Source organism: Coenobita brevimanus, chromosome 103 (genome assembly GCF_032717465.1).
Source record: "Coenobita brevimanus isolate Jiangsu-jjx chromosome 103, ASM3271746v2, whole genome shotgun sequence".
NCBI lineage: Eukaryota > Metazoa > Arthropoda > Malacostraca > Decapoda > Coenobitidae > Coenobita > Coenobita brevimanus.
This window is the reverse complement of record NC_137056.1, coordinates 32,080,358-32,101,248: the sequence shown is the minus strand read 5'-3', so window position 1 is coordinate 32,101,248 and position 20,891 is coordinate 32,080,358. Positions and strand designations below refer to the sequence as shown.

At 43.8% G+C, this 20,891-nt stretch overlaps 1 protein-coding gene across 1 annotated transcript in view; it reads right to left on the bottom strand.

Moving 5' to 3' along the window:
* The window catches only part of LOC145415709 (oxysterol-binding protein-related protein 6-like), a 521,853-nt gene that overhangs the window by 142,881 nt on the left and 358,081 nt on the right, over nucleotides 1-20,891 (bottom strand). Inside the window, exon 10 of the mRNA XM_080284933.1 lies at nucleotides 18,200-18,375. Within this exon, the coding sequence (XP_080141059.1) occupies nucleotides 18,200-18,375 (176 nt within the window). The remainder of the gene's footprint in view (nucleotides 1-18,199; nucleotides 18,376-20,891) is intronic.

The window sequence follows — 20,891 nt, the reverse complement described above, 5'->3', positions numbered from 1 at the left end:
CTTCCGCCCCTCTCCCGGTGACGGCTTGAGCTGCCTGGAACCACTGTCTGACTCACTTCTTTATTTCTGCAACATTCACGGTCTTTCCTCTAACGTTCGCTCTGTTGAGCACCACCTCTCCTCCTCTAAACCTCACCTTCTCTTCCTAACCGAGACTCAGCTGTCTGAGGCAACCGACAGCAAACCCTTTTCTGTATCCTCCTACTTACTCTATACTCATTTCAAAGCCAAAGGAGTCTGTTGTGTATACTGTATAACGGAACGACTTATCTTGCTCTCGTGTTCCTGAACTCGATTCATCTGAATTCTCTACACTCTGGCTTCGGCTTTCCTGTCATTCTCTGATTAAATATATCTGTGCTGTTTACTTACCCCCTAATTCTACTGACTATCAAAAATTCTTCGACTATCGTACTTCTACGATGGAACATATTCTATTCATTTCTCCTTTCTCTGAAATCTCCATTCTAGGAGACTTCAATGTTCACCACAACCTTTGGCTCTCCTCTCCTTTCACTGATCCACCTGGTGAACAAGCCTACATCTTTTCCATCCTTAATGACCTAAAGCAGCTTGTACAGCACCCTAACCGTATCCCAGACCGCCTTGGAGAGAGCTCCAACATACTTGACCTCTTCCTTACAACTAACCCTTCTGCTTACACAGTTAATCTTTTCTCTCTGTTGGGCTCCTCCGATCACAACCTTATCACCTTAACCTGTCCTATCACTCCGGTACAGCCAGTGGACTCTCCAGGGAAACGTCGTCTGTGGCATTTTGAAGCCGCGGATTGGGAGGCCCTCAGGCAGTACTTCTTTGATTTTCCCTGGAATGATTACTGCTTCCATGGCCGGAAGCCACCTGAGTGTGCCTTGTGCACTGCGGAGATTATTCTCTCGGGCATGGAAGCATACATTCCTTTCTCGTATCCTTTGTTTAACACAAGAAAGCCTTGGTTTAATCACGCTTGTTATAATGCTGTCCGCAACAAGGAGAGGGCTCCTTCTGACACCTTGCCAAAAACCTTTCTAACAACTTTACCTCATCATCCTTCCCTCCTCTTTTCTACTCTGATGGTTCTGTAGCTATTTCTTCTGATAAAAGAGATCTCTTCGCACAGACTTTCTCCTCCAATTCCACCTTAGACGATTCCGGTGCAGTTCCTCCATCACTTCCCCCCTCTGACTTCCTCATGGCTGACATTAAAATTTCTTCAGCTGATGTATTTTCTGCCATCCCTGGCCTCAATACTAACAAGGCATATGGGCCTGATGGAGTCCTTCCTGTTGTTCTCAAGAACTGTGCTTTTGTGCTTACACCCTGCCTAGGCAAACTTTTTTGCCTTTGTCTGTCAACTTGTACCTTTCCTTCTTGCTGGAAGTTTGCTCTCATTCAGCCAGTCCCAAAGAAGGGTGACCACTCCCAACCCTCCAACTATCGTCCAATTGCTTTAACATCCTGTATTTCAAAAGTTTTTGGGTCAATTCTCAATAGAAAAATTTTAAGGCATCTATCCTATCACAACCTTCTTTCTGATCGTCAGTATGGGTTCCGTCAGGGACGCTCCACTGGTGATCTTCTCATCTACCTTTCAGACTCCTGGTCATCCTCCTTTCGGGACTTTGGCGAAAGCTTTGCCATTGCACTTGACATCTCAAAGGCTTTCGATCGAGTCTGGCATAAATCATTAATTTCCAAACTGCCCTCTTACGGTTTCTATCCTTCTATCTGTGCTTTCATCGCTAGCTTCCTTTCTGGTCGTTCTATAGCCGCTGTTGTAGACGGTCATCGTTCTTATCCTAGATCTATCAACAGTGGTAATTAATTAATAGCTGGCACCTTCAAATCCTGTGAGGGAGGAAGAAGCTTGTCGTGTATTTCACTCTGCTCTTAAACTTCGTCGAGCTAGCACGTTATAAATACACACCTCAAGGATGCCTGGATGCCCAGGCAACCTAAAGTCAGGCTCGTTGTCATCTGCTGTCTGACTCTTTCTAGCTAAGTAACCTTTATGAATTGGCCAATTCAACAGGGGATTAGCTAGAAGATAGGAGAGTAATAATTAAGTGAGTTAAAGTACCAATTATGGTACACTTAAACCTAAGAGACTTATGTGAATTTACTTTAGGACAAATTTCGGTGCCTCGAGTGAGGACATACAATTTGTTTACCAGAAATTTCTAACATTTTTGGTGTTGAGTGAGGATACCGACTTATATAAAATCAAACTTCTGACACTTCCTTTCAACTCGTCAACTGTAATCCTAGCCACCCTCAGGCTTTGCATTCAAGGACGCACACCACATCCATCTAATCACTGTCGTTCTGTGCGTCTGAGACTATAAATATCCTCTCTCATTACCAGCCAGGTCTCACTACTGTACAGCATTAAACTCCCAACACATGCTGTATACAGTATAAGAATCCCTTAGTACGGAGGGAGAGCCCTACCAGTGTCACGAGAGGAAACAGGTCCCTGAACTTCCTCCAACCAATCCTAACCCTAGTCACAGAGCTAGCTCCAGCCCTATCTCCAGGGCATAACATGACCCCCAAATAACAAAACTCCTCTACACACTCATGAAACTCACCAGCATGATCAATTCTTTCACACTTGACTCTCTCTGCATGCATTCTCTGCCACGCATGACCTCAACATTATATTGCAGTCCACCTTTAACCCCTTGGGTATGCAGTTCTCTAGCCTCAACTGCGCCCCAGGACGCAAAAACAGGCCCATTTTTCGACTTTCTCAAAAGTTAAAAGTTTTATGCCCGATTTACAGTTTCAATCTGCATACCTGAAAACGCACACCCCACCCTCCTAGACCCAATAGTTACTGAGCTATGGCCCGTCAAAGTTGATAATACAGTAGTTATCCATCACGGCCCCGGCGAGAAAGAAAATATGCCACACGTACCTGTTTTCTTCACAAAAATACGAACAAAAATCACCAATGTCAATTTTTTTTTGTATGTATTGATGTTATAACCCATTGTAATGTGCTTAGAAAAAAATAAAATGGTGACAAACCCCCCAATAAAGATGATAAATAGTAAAAATTATCCTTCCCTCCTGTCCCCTCCCCCACCTCCAATCCCCTCCCTCCCCTCCTTTTTCCTCCCCTCCCCTCGCCTAACTTCCCCTCCCCCCTCCCCTCCCCACCGAGCTGTCAAATCTAGCTAGGGAAAATGGTCATGAACTCCCTAATAAAAATTTGATAAATAATAAAAATTATCCTCCCTTCCTCTCCCCTCCCCATACCTCCAATCCCCTCCCTCCTCTTCCCTTCCCTCCCCTCACCTAATCTCCCCTCCCCCCTTTCCCCTCCCTCCTCCCCTCCCCTCCGAGCTGTCAAATTTAGCTAGTTTTCGTTTCGTTTCTTTTCGTTTTTGAAGGCTCCAGCATGTTTGCATGCATCGGCATAAAATAAAATTTCTTTTTCGGGTGGGTTTTGAATAAAGACAGCTAAAATACTTGCTTTGTGCATATCTGTATGCAAAGACACGAATAAATTACAGGTAATAATTCAAGAACACGTGCCATAAAGCGTAAAAAATATGCAATATTCGAGGCTAGGGAGGTAGAGATACTGCGTGCTAGGGGGTGGGGGTGAGGGTAAGGGGTTGGGGGTGGTGGTGGGAGGTGGTAAGGCCAGGAGGGGGAGTATGGGGATAGAGGGATGGGAGGAGACCACCACAAGACACAAACGAAGGGCTCCAGTGGAGTACAGGGACATGGAGGGAGAGTAGGGGGGAAATACCCTCCCCCAGTTATGGGGGGATCCACATGGAAGGGGGGAGATGCATGAGGAAGGTGTGGGAGTGGTGGTGGTGGTGGTAAGAGCGGTGGGAGGTAAGGTAGCAACAAGGCAGTGGGGTAGAGGGATGTGGCGAGAGGGAGGTGGGGGTACACCCCCCACTGCCTGGGTATGGGCCTAGGTTCCCCCTCCGGTGTTTCCAACACTTAGTTCTGATTGGTTAGAAGCCATCTGCATCACAGTTCGGGTGGAGCCAGCTGCCGCCAGTTTTTTGTGGATGTTGCACAATCGGTGTTGCTCGTCCTTTTAAGAACTTGCGCAAAAAGCCCGATCAATGAGATTAGTACTTTAGGGGTTAATACCACAATATCTCTTATGCATCCACTTATCACAAACAATGCACAGGATTAATTTACTTCCAGCACCCTTGGGGCAAACTTCACATGGCCACATCCCCTCTGCTTTGACAACCACCAGCTATAAATATCATTACTTTTGTTTTACCTGCATTTACTCTCAAACCCCTGTGCTTCATTCCGTCTCTCCATTCACTAAATCTTTCCTCTGCTTCCCTTTCATGCTCTGCAATCAACACCAAGTCATCAGCATACAACATCTCCCATGGGAGATCATTTTTGAAGGAACATGAGAGAGCTTCCTTCACCATGACAAACAATAAGGGTCTCAAGACTGACCCATGAAACCAGCTAACATTCACAGAAAACTCATCCCTCAAATCTCCATTCACTCTCACCTGACTGTGAGCACCCACATACATAGCCATAACCACTCTAACCAGCTACTCCTCCATCCCAAGCTCTCTCATTGCCCATTTCACCTGCTTAAGGACTCTATCAAAGTCCTTCTCAAAAAAAAAAAAAAAAAAAAAAAAAAAGTACAGCTCCCTTTTTTTTCCCTATGTATTTTTCCTGATGCTGTCAGACAATGAATATGGCATCAATGTCCCATTGATTGGCATAAATCCAAACTGCCTCTATTAATATTCGCATTTTCCATAATCATACCTTCTAGGACTCTCTCTGTTACCTTCATTTTCTGGTACAAAAGTTTTATGCTTCAATAACTTCTAATTTCCAGGGCATCACCCATCCCCTTCTACACATTTACAATCACACTCTTAAGCCAGTCTGGCAAAATACACTCATATTCAACCATATTTATCAAATCAGTAACTAAAAACCCACTGATATAATCCTATTTACCAAACTGGCAACTAACCCACTCCTATAATTGTACTTATCAGACTGGTAACTAACACCACTCCTATTTATCACATCAGTAGGTGAGGGCATCCATCATCCACTCACTCAATGTAGGGATGTCTTATGGTCTCTACACTGAGTGACATGCCAAATGATTTCCTTTACCCAGGAAACCATTTACTATGGTATGGTAACTATATAACCGTGGTTTTTGGCCAGGTTAAGTGTTCCCCAGATTCCTATCTATCTATCTATTGTCAGACGCCTTAATCCCTTAGGGGTGGCCACAAACAAATCGCTTCCATGTCGCCTGGTCCCCTGCCATTTCACTGCCCTGCTCCCAGCTCACACTCCCCTCTCTCATATACCTCTCCACTCAATCCCTCCATCTCATCCTTGGCCTCCCCCTCCCTCTCCCCCTCTCCACTTCACTCACATACACTCTCCTTGTCAGTCTCTCACCCTCCATCCTCTCCACATGGCCAAACCACCTCAGTGCGTTCCTCCTAACGCTCCCTATCATATCCACATCCACACCACAATGATCCTTCACTTCCTCATTTGTCAATCTGTCTCTCCATGTGACTTCACATGCTCCTCTCAAATAACTCATTTCCACAGCTCTCACTCTTGACTTGTGTCCCTCCAACAAGGTCCAAGCTTCACTTTCATATTTTAAAGTTGTTATCACAATACTATCATGTAGTAATTTTTTCACATGCTCACTTCCCTGTTTCTAATCACTGCTTTCAAGGAACCAGCAACTTTTCTTCCTTGTTGTACCCTTTCAAGCACTTCATCCTCCAAACTTCCATCCTTACTAATCACACTACCCAAGTACTTAAACACACTCACATTTTCCATTTCTTCCTCATCCAGCCTCACTGTACATTCACTGACTTCACCTCTCTCGAAGACCATAACTTTACTCTTCTCTACATTCACCTTTAGATTCTGTTTCTTACATACTCCCCCAAACTCATTCACCAAGCCTTGCAGCTCCCCTTCATCTTCACTTAACAACACGGCATCATCTGTAAACAAAAGTACAGGGAGTTTCCAAACATTGCCCTCTCTCACTAGGGCTGCTCCAACATCCACAGCCCTACCCTGCATCTCCTTCATAACCCCATCCATGTACAGACTGAACAACCATGGAGACATGACAACTTGCTGTTTCGATCCAATCTTCATAAAGGAAAATTCACTCAGTTCACTATCCATATGCACTGCACCTTCATACATACTCTTCACGGCATTCAACAATTTCCCATCTACTCCATATACTCTTAATACCTTCCACAATCCCTGTCTATCCACTTTGCCATATGCTTTCTCCAAATTCATGATGGCAGCATAAAACTTCTTTCCCATCTCTAGAAACTTTTCCACTAAAGTTCTAAGAATGAATATCTGATCTACATGACCTCTTCCCTTCCTAAAACCTCCCTGTTCTTCTCCAGCTAATTCCTCTGTTATTACCCTAACTCTGTCAATAAGTATTCTACCATATACTTTTCCTACTACACTAAGAAGAAAATGCCCCTATGATTACCACATACAGTATTTCTTTTTCCCCCTTTTCCTTTGTACAGGGGAATAAATATACCTGACTTCCAATCCACCGGGACTCTACCTTCCTCCCAGGCCAATCTGCACATCCTCCACATCCATTCTACTGCTACCTCTCCTCCATGCTTCAGCATTTCACCACACACTCCATCAATTCCTGGGGCTTTCCCCATTTTAACTTTCTTCATTGCCTCCACAACTTCCATCCTACTGATTTCTTCCTCTCTTCTCACATCCCTCTGTCTCCCAGCCATTCCCCGGCCACTTATATTCGCATTACTTTCATTCTCTATGTTCAACAATTCTTTAAAGTGTTCTCTCCATTTGCTCACTTTTTCTCACGTCTCCACTAGTAATCTACCATTTTTATCTTTCACTCCCCAACTAACTTCTTTGGCACCCTGTCTAACTCTCTTTACCTCTTTCCAGAACATTTTCTTACATTCCCTCCACTTTACACTCAAGTTTCTTCCAAATTTCTCGTCCACTTTCTTCTTACTCTCTCTTACTAATCTTTTCATCTCTCTTCCTCTCTACATACAACTCTCTCTTCCATCTCTCAACTTCTTCCACATCCCTGATTCTCATCCATTCACTATAGGCTTTCTTCTTTTGTGCCAAAGCCTCTCTCACCTCTTCATTCCACCATGCTGTTCCCTGCATCCCCTTTTGTCTTCTCTTCACCTCACACACCACCTCACATGCTGCACAGATTTCTTCTGTGAATATCTTGCACACACCTTCCATGTCCCCCATCTGCTCCAATCCATACTTACCCAATCACTCCTCTGCTTTTCTCTTATATTCTGCCCTTTTTTTATCCCCTTGTAACCTTTCCACCCTCCTTGTATGAGCTTCTTCCTCCTCTCCTTCCCTTCTTCTATTTCTCCAATTCGTTTGGACACTGATTCTCACCAGAGTCCACTCCCTCAACATCTATATACTCTTGCATCCACTGCACACCTTTTCATCCTGTCATCTACACATACATAATCACTCACTGCCTTCTGTTCATTCAGTTCACCACCCACCACGAATACCTGAGGATCATTTTGTGCCTGAAGAGGGTATTGGCAATCACCAACCCCCTCCCGGCACAAATGTCCACTAAAGCACTGCCATTCTCATCCATCTCTGCAGGCATACCCCACTCACCAACTACTCCATCCACCTTCACATTTCCTACTTTACCATTCATATTACCAGTCAAAAACACTCTCTCATTCCTTTCAAACTTTTCCATGCACACTTATATATTTGTCCAGAACTCTTCTCCCACTCTGCTTGCATGATCTTGCGTTGGCACATACACGCACACAATTGCCCACATTTGTAGTAAAAATTTCAATCTTACTCACACAATCCTTGAGCCAACTGATCCATACTCTCTTATATTCTACTTCCATCTGTTACTCACAACAATACACACTCCGTCTTTTGGCCTCTCATTCTCACTTACTCCCACACATATACCCCAACCATACTCCCATTTCTCACACTCTCTCTTCTCCATTTAGTTTTAGTTAATCCACATACATCCACTTTCTCACCCTCAAGCACTTGGACAATCTCTCTCTCTTTCACCTCAACATTCGCAACCCTAACATTCCATGTAGCTATCCGTATCATGTCCTTTGTTCATTCCTTAGTTATCATCTTTTGGTCAGTCCTGGTTCGAGGTTTCCTGTTCATATTTTTAGTTAGTTGTTTTCCGGGGAGGGGCACTAACCCTCAGCCAACCCACTTGCTGTCACGTAGGGAACACGTGTTGGTTGGTTATAAGGTTACCACCCAGCATTGTAAATGCTTTCCTGGTTTACATGAAAACATATGGCTTGCCACTCAATGTAGAGTTACCCTAAACACAGAGCAAACTACACTAAGTGGGTGGTGGATGGGCGCCCCCACCTACCCCAGATTCCCTTATCTAAAAATCATTTAATCATGGCAAATGTTTCGGACAGCTTCGGAGGGCCCAACACCTGCCCAGAGTCCCAACCAAATGGGCAAATTCACATGACATTGGAGTGTGAGAGGTGTGAATGAGGAAAGCAAGAGGGTGGAAGTGGTGAATGTGTCCAAGAGTGTGAGATACGAAGTGATGGCATTGGATGAAACAGGGATGAAAAGGTGTGAAGTGGAGGAGTGGGAGGGTGTAATGTGTGTAAGGTTGGGCATAACTGGGCGATGAAGATGCAAGGAAAGAGTTCCTTTGTTGACGAATGAGGTGTGGCAGAGTGGAATGAGAGATTACAAATATGTCAGCTCGGGATATATGTGTGTCAAGTTCTAGTCTGAAATGATGAGAGTGGCAGTGATTGTAGCATATGCACCGTGTGATGACAGGAGTGAGAGAGAGAGAATACAAGTTTTGGGATGAGCTGGATGAAGCAATGGGGGAAATGCCCAGGAGGTATAAAGCAATTGTAATGGAGTACCAGGAGAAAATGATAATGGGAAGTGACTGTAGGATGTGTCAGGAAAGGAGGCTGTGCATTTGTAACATGTATTTCAAACACAAAAAAGCACATAAACATACAGGTATACCCCAGTTTAACGATGCAATTGGTTAGGTAAAAACCCATCCTTAGGTAGGGTATTGTATATTGGGGTAGATTTAACATGTAAGGTAATGGGATGCATTTTTCAGCCTTGGGTTACCCTCCCCCCCATCAAGTTCTAAACCCACTGAAATGAGCCCAAACACAAGTTTAAAGCCAATCTAAATGGCCTAATAGCTGCAAAAAAAAGCTAACCTAAGGCTAATACCTGTAAATAACTCACTAAACCCAACAAATAAAATCCGAAAATCGTCAAATACATCTGGAAAAAATCAAGCTAAGTAAACTGTACCCCAAAATGGCAATGTTCACCCCACCTATGGCTAATACACATCAATGTAAGTCTAAAAACAGTTCATAAATCATCCTAGATACACAATTTTAGTCTAAAATAACATCAAAATTGGTAAAAAAATTAAAACTCATTGTCAAACCAGGGTTTGGCCATCATTATGGGGTATGGTGGTATTTCTACCTCCATCATTAAGCCAGGGTATTGCATCTAGAGGTAATGTACATCGAGGTATGCATGTACATGGTACAGAGGGAACAGGGATCATGCTGATTACATGCTTGTAGTGAGGTCGATGCTGGGAATGGTGGCTGTGAAGTGACTGAAAAATGGGAAAGTAGTTGGGGCTGGTGAGGTGTGTGCAGAGATGATTAAGTGTAGTGGAAAGAACGGAATGAAGTGCTTGTTGGAGATGTATATGAAGACATGGATGAGTGAAGCTGTGCCAGCAGAGTGGAAAAAAGCTGTGATTGTATGCCTGTACAAAAATACAGGAGAGCGAAATGAGTGCAAGAATTATCATGGCAGAAGTTTCTTGAGTGTTGTACAGAATGTATATGGAAGAATTACTAAAGAGAAAGTAAGAGAGAGATCAGAAGGCCTAGTGAGTGATGAACAGGGTGGCTTTAGATGTGGCAGAGGATGTGTGGATCAAACATTTGCGGTGAGACAGTTAGTGGAGGAGGGTTGTGAGAAGGACTATAAGGTATTTATGGCATTTATGAATCTGGAAAAACCATATGGCAAAGTAGACAGAGAGGGATTGTGGAAGGCAGCTGCTAGGTGCCGTCAAGTGTTTCTATGATGGTGCTGAGGCACGTGTATGAGTAAACAGGCATCTAAATGAATGGTTAACGATCAGTGTGGACATGCGACAAGGTTGTGTGATATGCCCAGGGTTGTTTCATATATCTACCTATCTATCTGTCTATTGTCAGACGCCTCAATCCTGTACGGGGTGGCCACAAACAAACCGCCTCCACGTCACCCTGTTCCCCACCATTTCATTGCCCTGCTCCCAACTCACACCCCCTCTCTCATATACCACTCAACTCCATTCCTCCATCTCATCCTCGGCCTCCCCCTCCCTCTCCCCCCCTCCACCTCACTCACATACACTCTCTTCGTCAGTCTCTCACCCTCCATCCTCTCCACATGGCCAAACCACCTCAGTGTGTTCCTCCTAACGCATCCTATCACATCCACATCCACACCACAACGCTCCTTTATATCCTCATTTGTCAGCCTGTCTCTCCATTTGACTCCACAGGCTACTCTTCAATAACTCATTTCCACTGCTCTCACTCTTGACTTGTGCCCTTCCAACAACATTCAAGCTTCACTTCCATATGTTAGAATTGGTATCACAATACTGTTATGTAGTAACTTTTTCACTTCCATGCTCACTTCCCTGTTTCTTATCACTGCTTTCAAGGAACCAGCAACCTTTCTTCCTTGTTGTACCCTTTCAAGCACTTCACCCTCCAAACTTCCATCCTTACTCATCACACTACCCAAGTACTTAAATGTACTCACATTTTCCATTTCCTCACCATCCAACCTCACTGTACATTCACTGACTTCACCTCTCTCAAAGACCATCACGTTACTCTTCCTGCATTCACCTTTAGATTCCGTTTCTTACACACTCTCCCAAACTCATCCACCAAGCCTTGCAACTCCCCGTCTTCACTTAACAACATGGTATATGCAAACAACTGTACAGGAAGTTTCCAAACACTACCCTCTCTCACCAGGGCCACTCCAACATCCACTGCCTTACCTTGTACCTCTTTTATTACCCCATCCATGTACAGATTGAACCATGGAGACATAACACATCTGTTTCAACCCAACCTTAAAAGATAAAAATTCACTCAGTTCACCATCCACACGCACTGCAGCCTTAGCACCATCATACATACTCTTCACTGCATTCAACAACTTCCCATCTACTCCATATATTCTTAATACTTTCCACAATCCTTGTCTATCCACCCTGTCAGATGCTTTCTCCAAATCCATGAAAGCCGCATACAACTTCTTTCCCTTCTCTAGAAACTTTTCCACTAAAGATCTAAGAATGAATATCTGATTTACACAACCTCTTCCCTTCCTAAAGCCTCCCTGTTTTTCTCCAACTAATTCCTCTGTTGTTTCCCTAACTCTGCCAATAAGTATCCTAACACATACTTTTCCTTTTACACTAAAAAGACAAATGCCCCTATGATTATCACACACTTCCTTTTCCCTTTTTCCTTTGTACAAGGGAATAATTATACCTGACTTCCAATCCTCCAGGACTCTACCTTCCTCCCAGGCCAATCTGCACATCTTCCACATCCATTCTCCTACATTCTCCCCCCCCCCCCATGCTTCAGCATTTGACTACACACTCCGTCAATTCCTGGGGTTTTCCCCATTTTAACTTTCTTCACTGCTTCCACAACTTCTATCCTACTGATTTATATATATATATATATATATATATATATATATATATATATATATATATGGATATGGTGATGAGGGAAGTGAAAACACGGGTTACGGGGAGAGGGATGGCATTGGTACTGAATGGTGATGGATGGAATATCTCAAATTCGTTGTATGCTGATGATGCAGTACTACTTGCAAATACTGGACAAGAACTTGGTGGACTAGTGCAGTTGTGATGATGTCTGTGAGTGTCAGGCCTTGAGAGTAAATGTAGGAGAGAGTAAGGTGATGGTAATTGAGAGAGAAGGTGACTCCCAGTGTGATGTTACAGTGAATGGAGAGAGGCTGGAATTGGTGAGAGAGTTCAAATACCTGGGTACGGTGACAGAAAAGAGAGGAAATGTGCAAAAGAAGAGCAAAGTAGAGTGACACAAGGAAGGAAAGTAGCTGGTGCTATGAAGGCCTTGATAAGAAACAGAGGCTTGAGTGTTGCAACTGCATGAGGCTTAAGTGAAAGAGTGTTAGTGCCAACTTTAACATATGGATGAGGGATTATGGTGAGGAATGAAAATGAAGTCAGGTGTGAGAGCGGTGGAGATGGGACTGCTGAGGAATGTATGTGGGGTACAGAGAATGGACAGGATATGAAATAATGTGATTTATGAAAGATGAGGGGTACGGAAGTCTATGAACACAAGAATCGAAGAGAGTGTACTGAGGTGGTATGGTCATGTGGAAAGAATGGATAACAATAGAGTGGTGAAAAAGGTATATCTGAGTGAATCTGAAGGAGGGAGAAGGCAAGGTAGGCCAAGGAGAAGGTGGAAAGATATGGTGAATGAGTTTGTGAGGAAGTGAGGTATGGATGTCAGTGAAGCTAAGGGACTGACAAGAGACTGAGCTGGCTAGATGAAAGTTGTGAGAAAAGGTGCATGATCAGGGATTTGGCACCCCTTTTAATGTCACAGCGTCCAGACTGACTCTATTGGATAAGTTTATGCGAAGCTACAGAATCTGGTGAAAGTTTTTTGGTGTATCAGTTAGAGCCAAGATTCCGGGGTCTTGAATAAAGGGTGAATGGAAGAGAGGCCCACTGAATTGGGCAAACTTGGGCTGTCTGGATGTTGCTACTCCTCACCCCGCCCTAGGGTGGGAAAGGGGATCTGGATGATGATGATGATGATGATGATGACATAACTAAAACCACTCCCATATCTCCTGGGGTCTTCTGCGTTTCATGAGCTAACCCAAACATACCAACAACCTTCCCCAACTGCATCTTGCCTATTGGCCTGCTCACAATACCAGCATCAATCACAGGCTAAGGGCAAAACACTGGATATGATGACTCCATGCCCTTCCCTGTTCCAGTCAAACTCCTCATTCAGTAACAATTATAATGCTTTCTCCAGGCATCTTTCATATCCTCACTATACACCACTATCTTTCCTTCATCATTCTTCACACATTGCTCACTACTCACCTCACATCCCTGTTTTCTCTCCTGATCTTATTTTCCACCTTATACAGGTATTCCAAATTTTTCCTTTCAACACTACTTAGTTATACAGGAAAAGTCTCTGAGACTCAGATTTTGCCCTGAATACCTTCTTTCTAGCCCTATGCTTGGCAAACAGGTATTCCTTTCTTTTAACACCATTTTTTCATTCCTGGAAGTCTTTTTTCTCCTTAACTCCTACGCACCAGTTGACGTGTAAAGCTGTCACGACTTTGGGCGCGGTGAAACGCTGGTTGACATGTACAGCTGCAAATGTCTTCCGACCACCCTTTGAACTTTAACTTATCCTTACTCATTGATGGGACCACCTAGAGACATAGGGATACTTTCACTGGAAAGAGGAAGAGTTGGTGAGTTTTATGTATCTTTAATTTTTTCTCTAGCTGTTATAGTTTAACAGATATTAGGGTTTGAAGGGGGGTTTCAAGAATACTTCCCCAGTATCCCTGCTTGTCGTACGAGGCGACTAAAAGGGTTGGTGGTGGGTTAGTGCCCCACCCCGTAAAAAGAACTAACTAAAAAAGCAAATAAAGCGCCTCGGACCCGGACGGACCATACGTTGACGACTAAGGAACGGACAAAGGACATTCTGAGAGTAGGAACGTGGAATGTGAGAGGAGTGAATGATGAAGTGAAAGAGAGAGAGATTGTCCAGGTGCTTGAGGATGCAAAAGTGGATATATGTGGATTGACTGAAACTAAATGGAAAGGTGAAAGGATGAGAGAATGGGAATACGGTATAGGTATATGTGCGGGAGTCAGTGAGAATGAGAGGGCAAGAGAGGGAGTATGTCTGATGATAAGCAAGAAGTGGAAGGAGAATATAAGAGAGTATGGAACAGTGGGTGCAAGGATTGTATGGGTGAGGATGAAAGTAGGTATACAAGCATGGGCGATTGTATGTGTGTATGCTCCAACAGAGGATCGAGTGGCAAGAGTGAAAGATGAGTTTTGGGCGAAAGTAGAAGCATGTATGGACAAGTTTGAGAGGAGCGAGAGAGTGCTGTTGATTGGAGACATGAATGGCAAAGTCAGGAATGTACGAGTGGATGGAGTGGTTGGTCAGTGGGGTGTGCCAGCGGAAGTAGATGGGAATGGTAGTACTTTGGTGGACATCTGTGCTGGTAAGGGGTTGGCAATAGCCAACACCTACTTTCGTCATAAGATGATCCACCGGTATACATGGAGAGTAATAAGGAGGATGGATGGTGAACTTGTCGAACGAAAGGCAATGATAGACTACGTGTGTGTGGATGAGCGAATGAGAAGACAAGTGTTGGATGTAAGGGTGTGGAGAGGGTGGGGAATGGAGTCTCGGACCATCACTTAGTGATGGCCAAGATAGAGCTGCAAAGAAAGTGGTTGAGGAGGCGAAGGGAAGACAGGAGGAAGCTCCTGTGAGAAGAGTGGAGAAGAAATTGCAAGATAGTGAGAAGAGGACAGAGTATAAGAGCATAGTGGAAGAAAGATTGGGAAGGTATGAGCTAGAGCAGATGGAAGGGGTGGAAGACGTATGTAAGATATTCACGGAAGAGATAAGCGCAGCGTGTGAGGTGGTTTGTGGAGTGAGGAGGAGATGCAAGGGTGTGCAAGGGACAGCATGGTGGAATGATGAGGTGAAACGAGCTGTGGAACAAAAGAAGAAGGCATATGGTGAATGGTTGGCGAGTAGAGGTAGGGAGAAGATGAGAGAGAGAAGAGAGAGGTATATGTGAGCAGGAGAAGGGAGGTTAAGAGACTGGTGAAGGAGAGTAAGAAGAAAGTGGATGAAGAGTTTGGGAGGAATCTGAGTGTGAAATGGAGGGAGAGTAAGAAATTGTTTTGGAAGGAGGTAAAGAAAGTAAGGCAGTGTGAAAGGGGAAATAGTAGGGGAGTGAAAGATAGGAATAATAGATTGTTGGTGGAGAAGAGAGAGAAATTGAGGAGATGGAAGGAGCACTTTGAGGATTTGTTGAAGGTAGAGAGTGAGAGCAGTGTGAGTATAAGTGGTTGGGGAATGGCTGGGAGAAGAAGAGATGAGAGGAGGGAGGAAGAGATCAGTAGGTCGGAAGTAGTGGAAGCGATGAAGAAGATTAAGCTGGGAAAGGCCCCAGGAATTGATGGAGTGTGTGGTGAAATGCTTAGGTATGGGGGTGAGATTGTTGTGGAGTGGATATGGAAGTTGTGTAGATTGGCTTGGGAAGAGGGAAGGGTTCCAGAGGACTGGAAATCAGGTATAATTGTTCCTCTGTACAAAGGAAAAGGGGAGAGAGAAGTATGTGGTAACCATAGGGGTATTTGCCTTCTTAGTGTGACTGGTAAAATATATGGTAGAATACTCATTGATAGGGTTAGGCATATGACAGAGGAGCTAGTTGGAGAAGAACAAGGGGGATTTAGGAAGGGAAAAGGGTGTGTAGATCAGATATTTGTTCTAAGATGTTTAGTGGAGAAGTATCTAGAGAAGGGAAGGAAAGTGTACGCTGCCTTCATGGACTTGGAGAAAGCTTATGACAGAATAGATAGGAAAGGTATGTGGAAGGTATTAAGAATATATGGAGTGGAGGGGAAATTGTTGAGTGCTGTGAAGAGTATGTACGAGGGAGCTAGGGCTACGGTGCGAGTGGATGGAGAGCTGAGTGAGTTCTTTGATCTCAATGTGGGACTGAAACAGGGGTGTGTGATGTCTCCATGGCTGTTTAATATATATATGGATGGGGTCGTAAAGGAGGTACAAGGTAGGGCAGTGGATGTCGGGGTGGCCCTAATGAATGAGGGTGAGATTTGGAAGCTTTCGGTGTTGCTGTTTGCTGATGATACAGTATTGTTGAGTGAAGATGAATGGGAGTTGCAAGGTCTGGTGAATGAATTTGGGACAGTGTGTAGGAGGAGGAAGCTGAAAGTTAATGTAAACAAAAGTAAAGTTATGGTGTTTGAGAGGAATGAAGTCACAGAGTGTGCAGTGAGGTTGGATGGTGAGGATATGGAGAATGTGAGTGCATTCAAGTACTTGGGTAGTGTGATGAGTAAGGATGGAACTTTGGGGGATGAAGTACGTGAAAAGGGTACAGCAGGGAAGGAAGGTTGTTGGCACACTGAAAGCAGTGATGAGAAATAGGGAGGTGAGTATGGAAGTTAAGAAGTCACTGCATGATGGTATTGTGATCCCTACCCTGACGTATGGAAGCGAGGCGTGGACCTTGCAAGAGGGGAACAAGTCAAGAGTGAGAGCAGTGGAAATGAGTTACTTGAGAGGAGCATGTGGAGTGACATGGAGGGACAGGTTGACGAATGAAGAAGTGAAGGAACGTTGTGGGGTAGATGTGGATGTGGTTGAAAAGATTAGGAGAAATACACTGAGGTGGTTTGGACATGTGGAGAGGATGGAGAATGAAAGACTGACTAAGAGGGTGTATGTAGGTGAGGTGGAGGGAGGGAGAGGGAGGGGTAGACCGAGGATGAGGTGGAGGGATGGAGTTGAGAGGTATATGAGGGAGGGGGGGGTGAGTTGGGGGGAGGGGAGTCAAATGGTGGGTGACAGAGTGACTTGGAGGCGTTTTGTCTGCGGCCACCCTTTGCGGGATTAGGGCGTCGGGCTATAGATAGATAGATAGACATAAATCCCCCGTAGGGAGGAGCGAGCGACATCGGAAAGCCCCCAGTGTGTAGGGGTTAACTGTGACTTCTACACCCTCATCCCACACAATGTTATTTTATGTCTTGCAAGGCCCCTTGTCCATCCACACACTGAATTATTTTCTCTCAAAAGACTGTTCTTGAGAGCTCTGTACTGTTCATTAACACTTCTGTCACCAGCTCCCTGTCCAGTCACAACTCTAATCATCTCACTATAAAAGACATCCCTTACTTTTTGTTTTTCAACTTCCATATTCACCTCTTGGTTGCATAGGTCCTCTTCTTCACAATCCACTCTTTAAGCACCATGTTATATCAGTAATTTGCATTTCTGCACACACTCTTTGGTCCCCATAACTTAATTTCCCTTCCCAACCTCCTATCAGCCCTCCTGACCAGACAACAGTCAATCTGGCTACTATTTCCCCCTGAATCATATGAAGTGAACCTAATCTGTCTTTTCCTAAAATGCGTGCACACACAATCATGTTCACTGCCTCCCCAGATCTGGGTATCCTTCCTCTTTCCACATTCCCAGTACTATATATGCACCCACTATGTACCTCTTCATATCCTCGAGCTGCTTCACCCACACGACAAATGAAGTTCCCTCCCAAAACTACAATCTCATCATCCCCCAATCCATCACATATGTTTCAAGTAATCCCAGAATATACTTTTTTCATCATCATCCAACCCAGCCTGTGGAGTATACAAAACACTGATTTAACTGAAATCACGAGTTTACCAGACAATATTTTCACTGCTATAATCCTTTCATTAAATTTCATTACATTCATTTCTCCTCAGCCAGCATACCCACAACACCATATCCATCTACATTTCTTTGTCAATATACATTATGCCTACAGTCCCTCCCAGCAATCATTCTGGAAGATTCTCCCATATACCTGACTTTCTGTAGGCAACTGACAACCACCCACTTCCTGCTCACTGTCTATTGGTGGCAAAAATTTAATATAAAATATGCCATCAGGCTGACAAAGTTAATTCTTTCATAGCCATGTCTTCATGTTTAGACTATGTTAGTCTAGATAATGTCAGAGTATTTTGCTTACCCAACTGAATACAGGAACCTGAGTGTTAATGCTGGCACCATTATCCCTTTCATGGTTGAGACAATTCCATTTTTCTATTCCAGCTAAAGCTACAAGATTTTATTTTTTAGGGATTTTAAAACTCCTTCTGTCTCTTCACCTGAAGCATGTTGAGAGGCTCGTTGAGCGTGACTGGCATGCAGACTTTGGACAGGTCCTTGCCGATGTTTTTGTAGAGGAAGTTCCACACTGAGAAGTCCTCCGTCAGTGGCTTGGGGGCAGGTAACCTTGTCCGTCTCCCAGTAAAGCACTTGCCATCTTCCTCAATCTCCGCTGCTGTGTAGATGGAAGGGAAAGAGGGGGATTTTAAAAAATAGACAAGAGTCTTGAATGATGTATCCTAGCTTATGCAGCACTAATATATTAGCTATGCATCCCCCCCTTGTAAATTTTCAGAAATATAAAAATAAATAAATAATTAAATAAACACAAAAAATGAGGATACAGTAGATCCTCATTTTACATGGAACTGATTTGCACGGAAAGATAAATCATGACCCGGCACACTAAATGCAAAAAAGTCCAACGTCAGTCTGTCCCCAACAACATTTGAAGGTCCTGTGTGGTGATGTGTCAACATTGCTGACAAACATGGCCACTGTGCATGTGCGCTCCTACCTCTCCCTCTCCCTCCCCCCCCATTGTCCACCAGCTAGCCTTGATCCCTGGTTTCCTAACTTGCATCAAAATCCTGTGCAATCCTATTGCTGGATAACAATCTCAGTGCTCTTTGATATGCTATGCCTCCCCATTCTTCTATCGCACCTGCTGGTGGTGCCAGTGAAAGGCCTCATCATGTGCAATTGTCACTTGAATGGAAAAAGAAACATTCTCTGTTGGCACAGTGCTATGGAGTGTGTTGTTGACACTGCAAAGTACTTTAACATAACTGAGCTGAAAGTGCACATAGTGCAAAAGTGCTGTGAAAAGATCGAAAGCACAGGCCAATCCAACTAGGAAGTGACAACAACACAGGAAGTTGTTCCTATGTGAGAAAAGATGTGTTAATGAACACAGAAAGATGCTTCAAAGTTCGACTGTACTCTGAGGGAAGTAAATACGGCAGTGGACAAAAAGCTGCTCAAGTGATATGACTTGACAATCCTCCACCATTCTCTGCTAGCAAGGGCTGGCATGCGAAATTTCATGGGCATGCAACCGTGCCATGCATGGATGTATGTTGAGGTGGCTACCGACATGACCGTGGCCAAGGCTTTCCCTACATCCATGAGGAATATGGTAGAAAGAAAATGGTAACAAATTAGAACAGGTGTTCAATATGATCCAAACTAGTCTTTCTTTTTTTTGGAAATGCCTCCTCTCCTCTTTTCTTTCTGATGACGTAGAAAAGCAGCATGAAAATGTGAAGTGCCTGGGTGTTCAATGGATGAATAATTCCAAGGGGTAAACAATGCCACTATGTGTGTGAGTGGGTTGATAAGATTTTTGTTCCCACAGCCAAGAAACATTGCAGTGAGAGAAATTTCTCTTTTAAAGTGGTCTAGTGAGAAAAATTTCTCTTTTAAAGTGGTCTTGGGTATGGACAACTCATTGGCTGTCACCCTGCCACTAAGGTTGTTTTCTTGCCACCCAACACCACTCTGTTGCTCACCCTCTTGACCAGGAGGTCACTGCAACCTTCAAGGGGTTGTACTACACACACACATAATAAGCTATGAAAAGAAGTGGCTGACCGGGGGACTGATGAGGCAGCAATGGCATCTGAGGACTGGGTGAACCTTAAGGTTGACTTACCAATACCTCCGGCAGGAAAACTGCACGCAATGACAATAAAGGACTTCTGCAAGGCATTTTATATATATTTACAAGTATATACTGTAATCCCTCAATTATCCGATGTAAAAGAGCCAAAGGCATATCCACATATGGGTAATGTCCGGATATGGAGCAATATCCTCTACTGTACTCATATCCTACCCAACACCTATACCCAACCTATATATACCCTGTACAGTACCCTTCCTAATTTAGGTGGTGTTATGCGGTCTTTCAGCTATTTTTGGACACCAAAACACACATTGCAATATGCAATATAATCCTAAACACTAAGAAAACAATGGATAAACAACAAAAAACAAAAGACCCTACCAATATGCACAGTACCCCTCCTAATATTGGCAGTGTTCTGTGGTCTTTTGGCTCTTTTTAGATATCAAAACACACATTGGAATATGCAACATACAGTAAAAGTCCTCTCATTCAGAAATTCTGGACCAAGCAGGTGCTGAATGTGCAGAAACTGCTGGATGGCCAGAAAAACCTGCCAAAAAGTTTCTAGCAATCATGGTCAGTCATCCCACTGCAATCACACAGTCTAGCAAGTATTATTAGTCAACTCTAAGCACTAAATATTTAAATGCAACTTATATTTAATGTAGTTAATGATACAATACACATGAACTTAACTGAATGCCTTCCAATTCTCACGTCAGGTGATGGTGATTCAAAGCTTTTGAATGTATCCAGTTTGGAATTAGTGACAGGAAAGGCCATGGCCAATGTCATCATTAAAACCTTGAATGATTGCAGTATATCTGAACGTGTGGTAGGAATGGCTTTTGACATCACTGCCAGCAATAACGGATTGTGGGCAAAGACGTGCACCCTTATTCAACAAAAGTTGCACGTGAATCTCCTCCACCTGGATTGTGGACGTCATAAGAACAAGCCATGATAAAACTTTTTTGTTTTTTTTTAAGTCACAGGATATGAGAACGGAATGTATGCTTCCATGCCCAAGAGTAACCACCACTATGAGCAAGGCACATTCA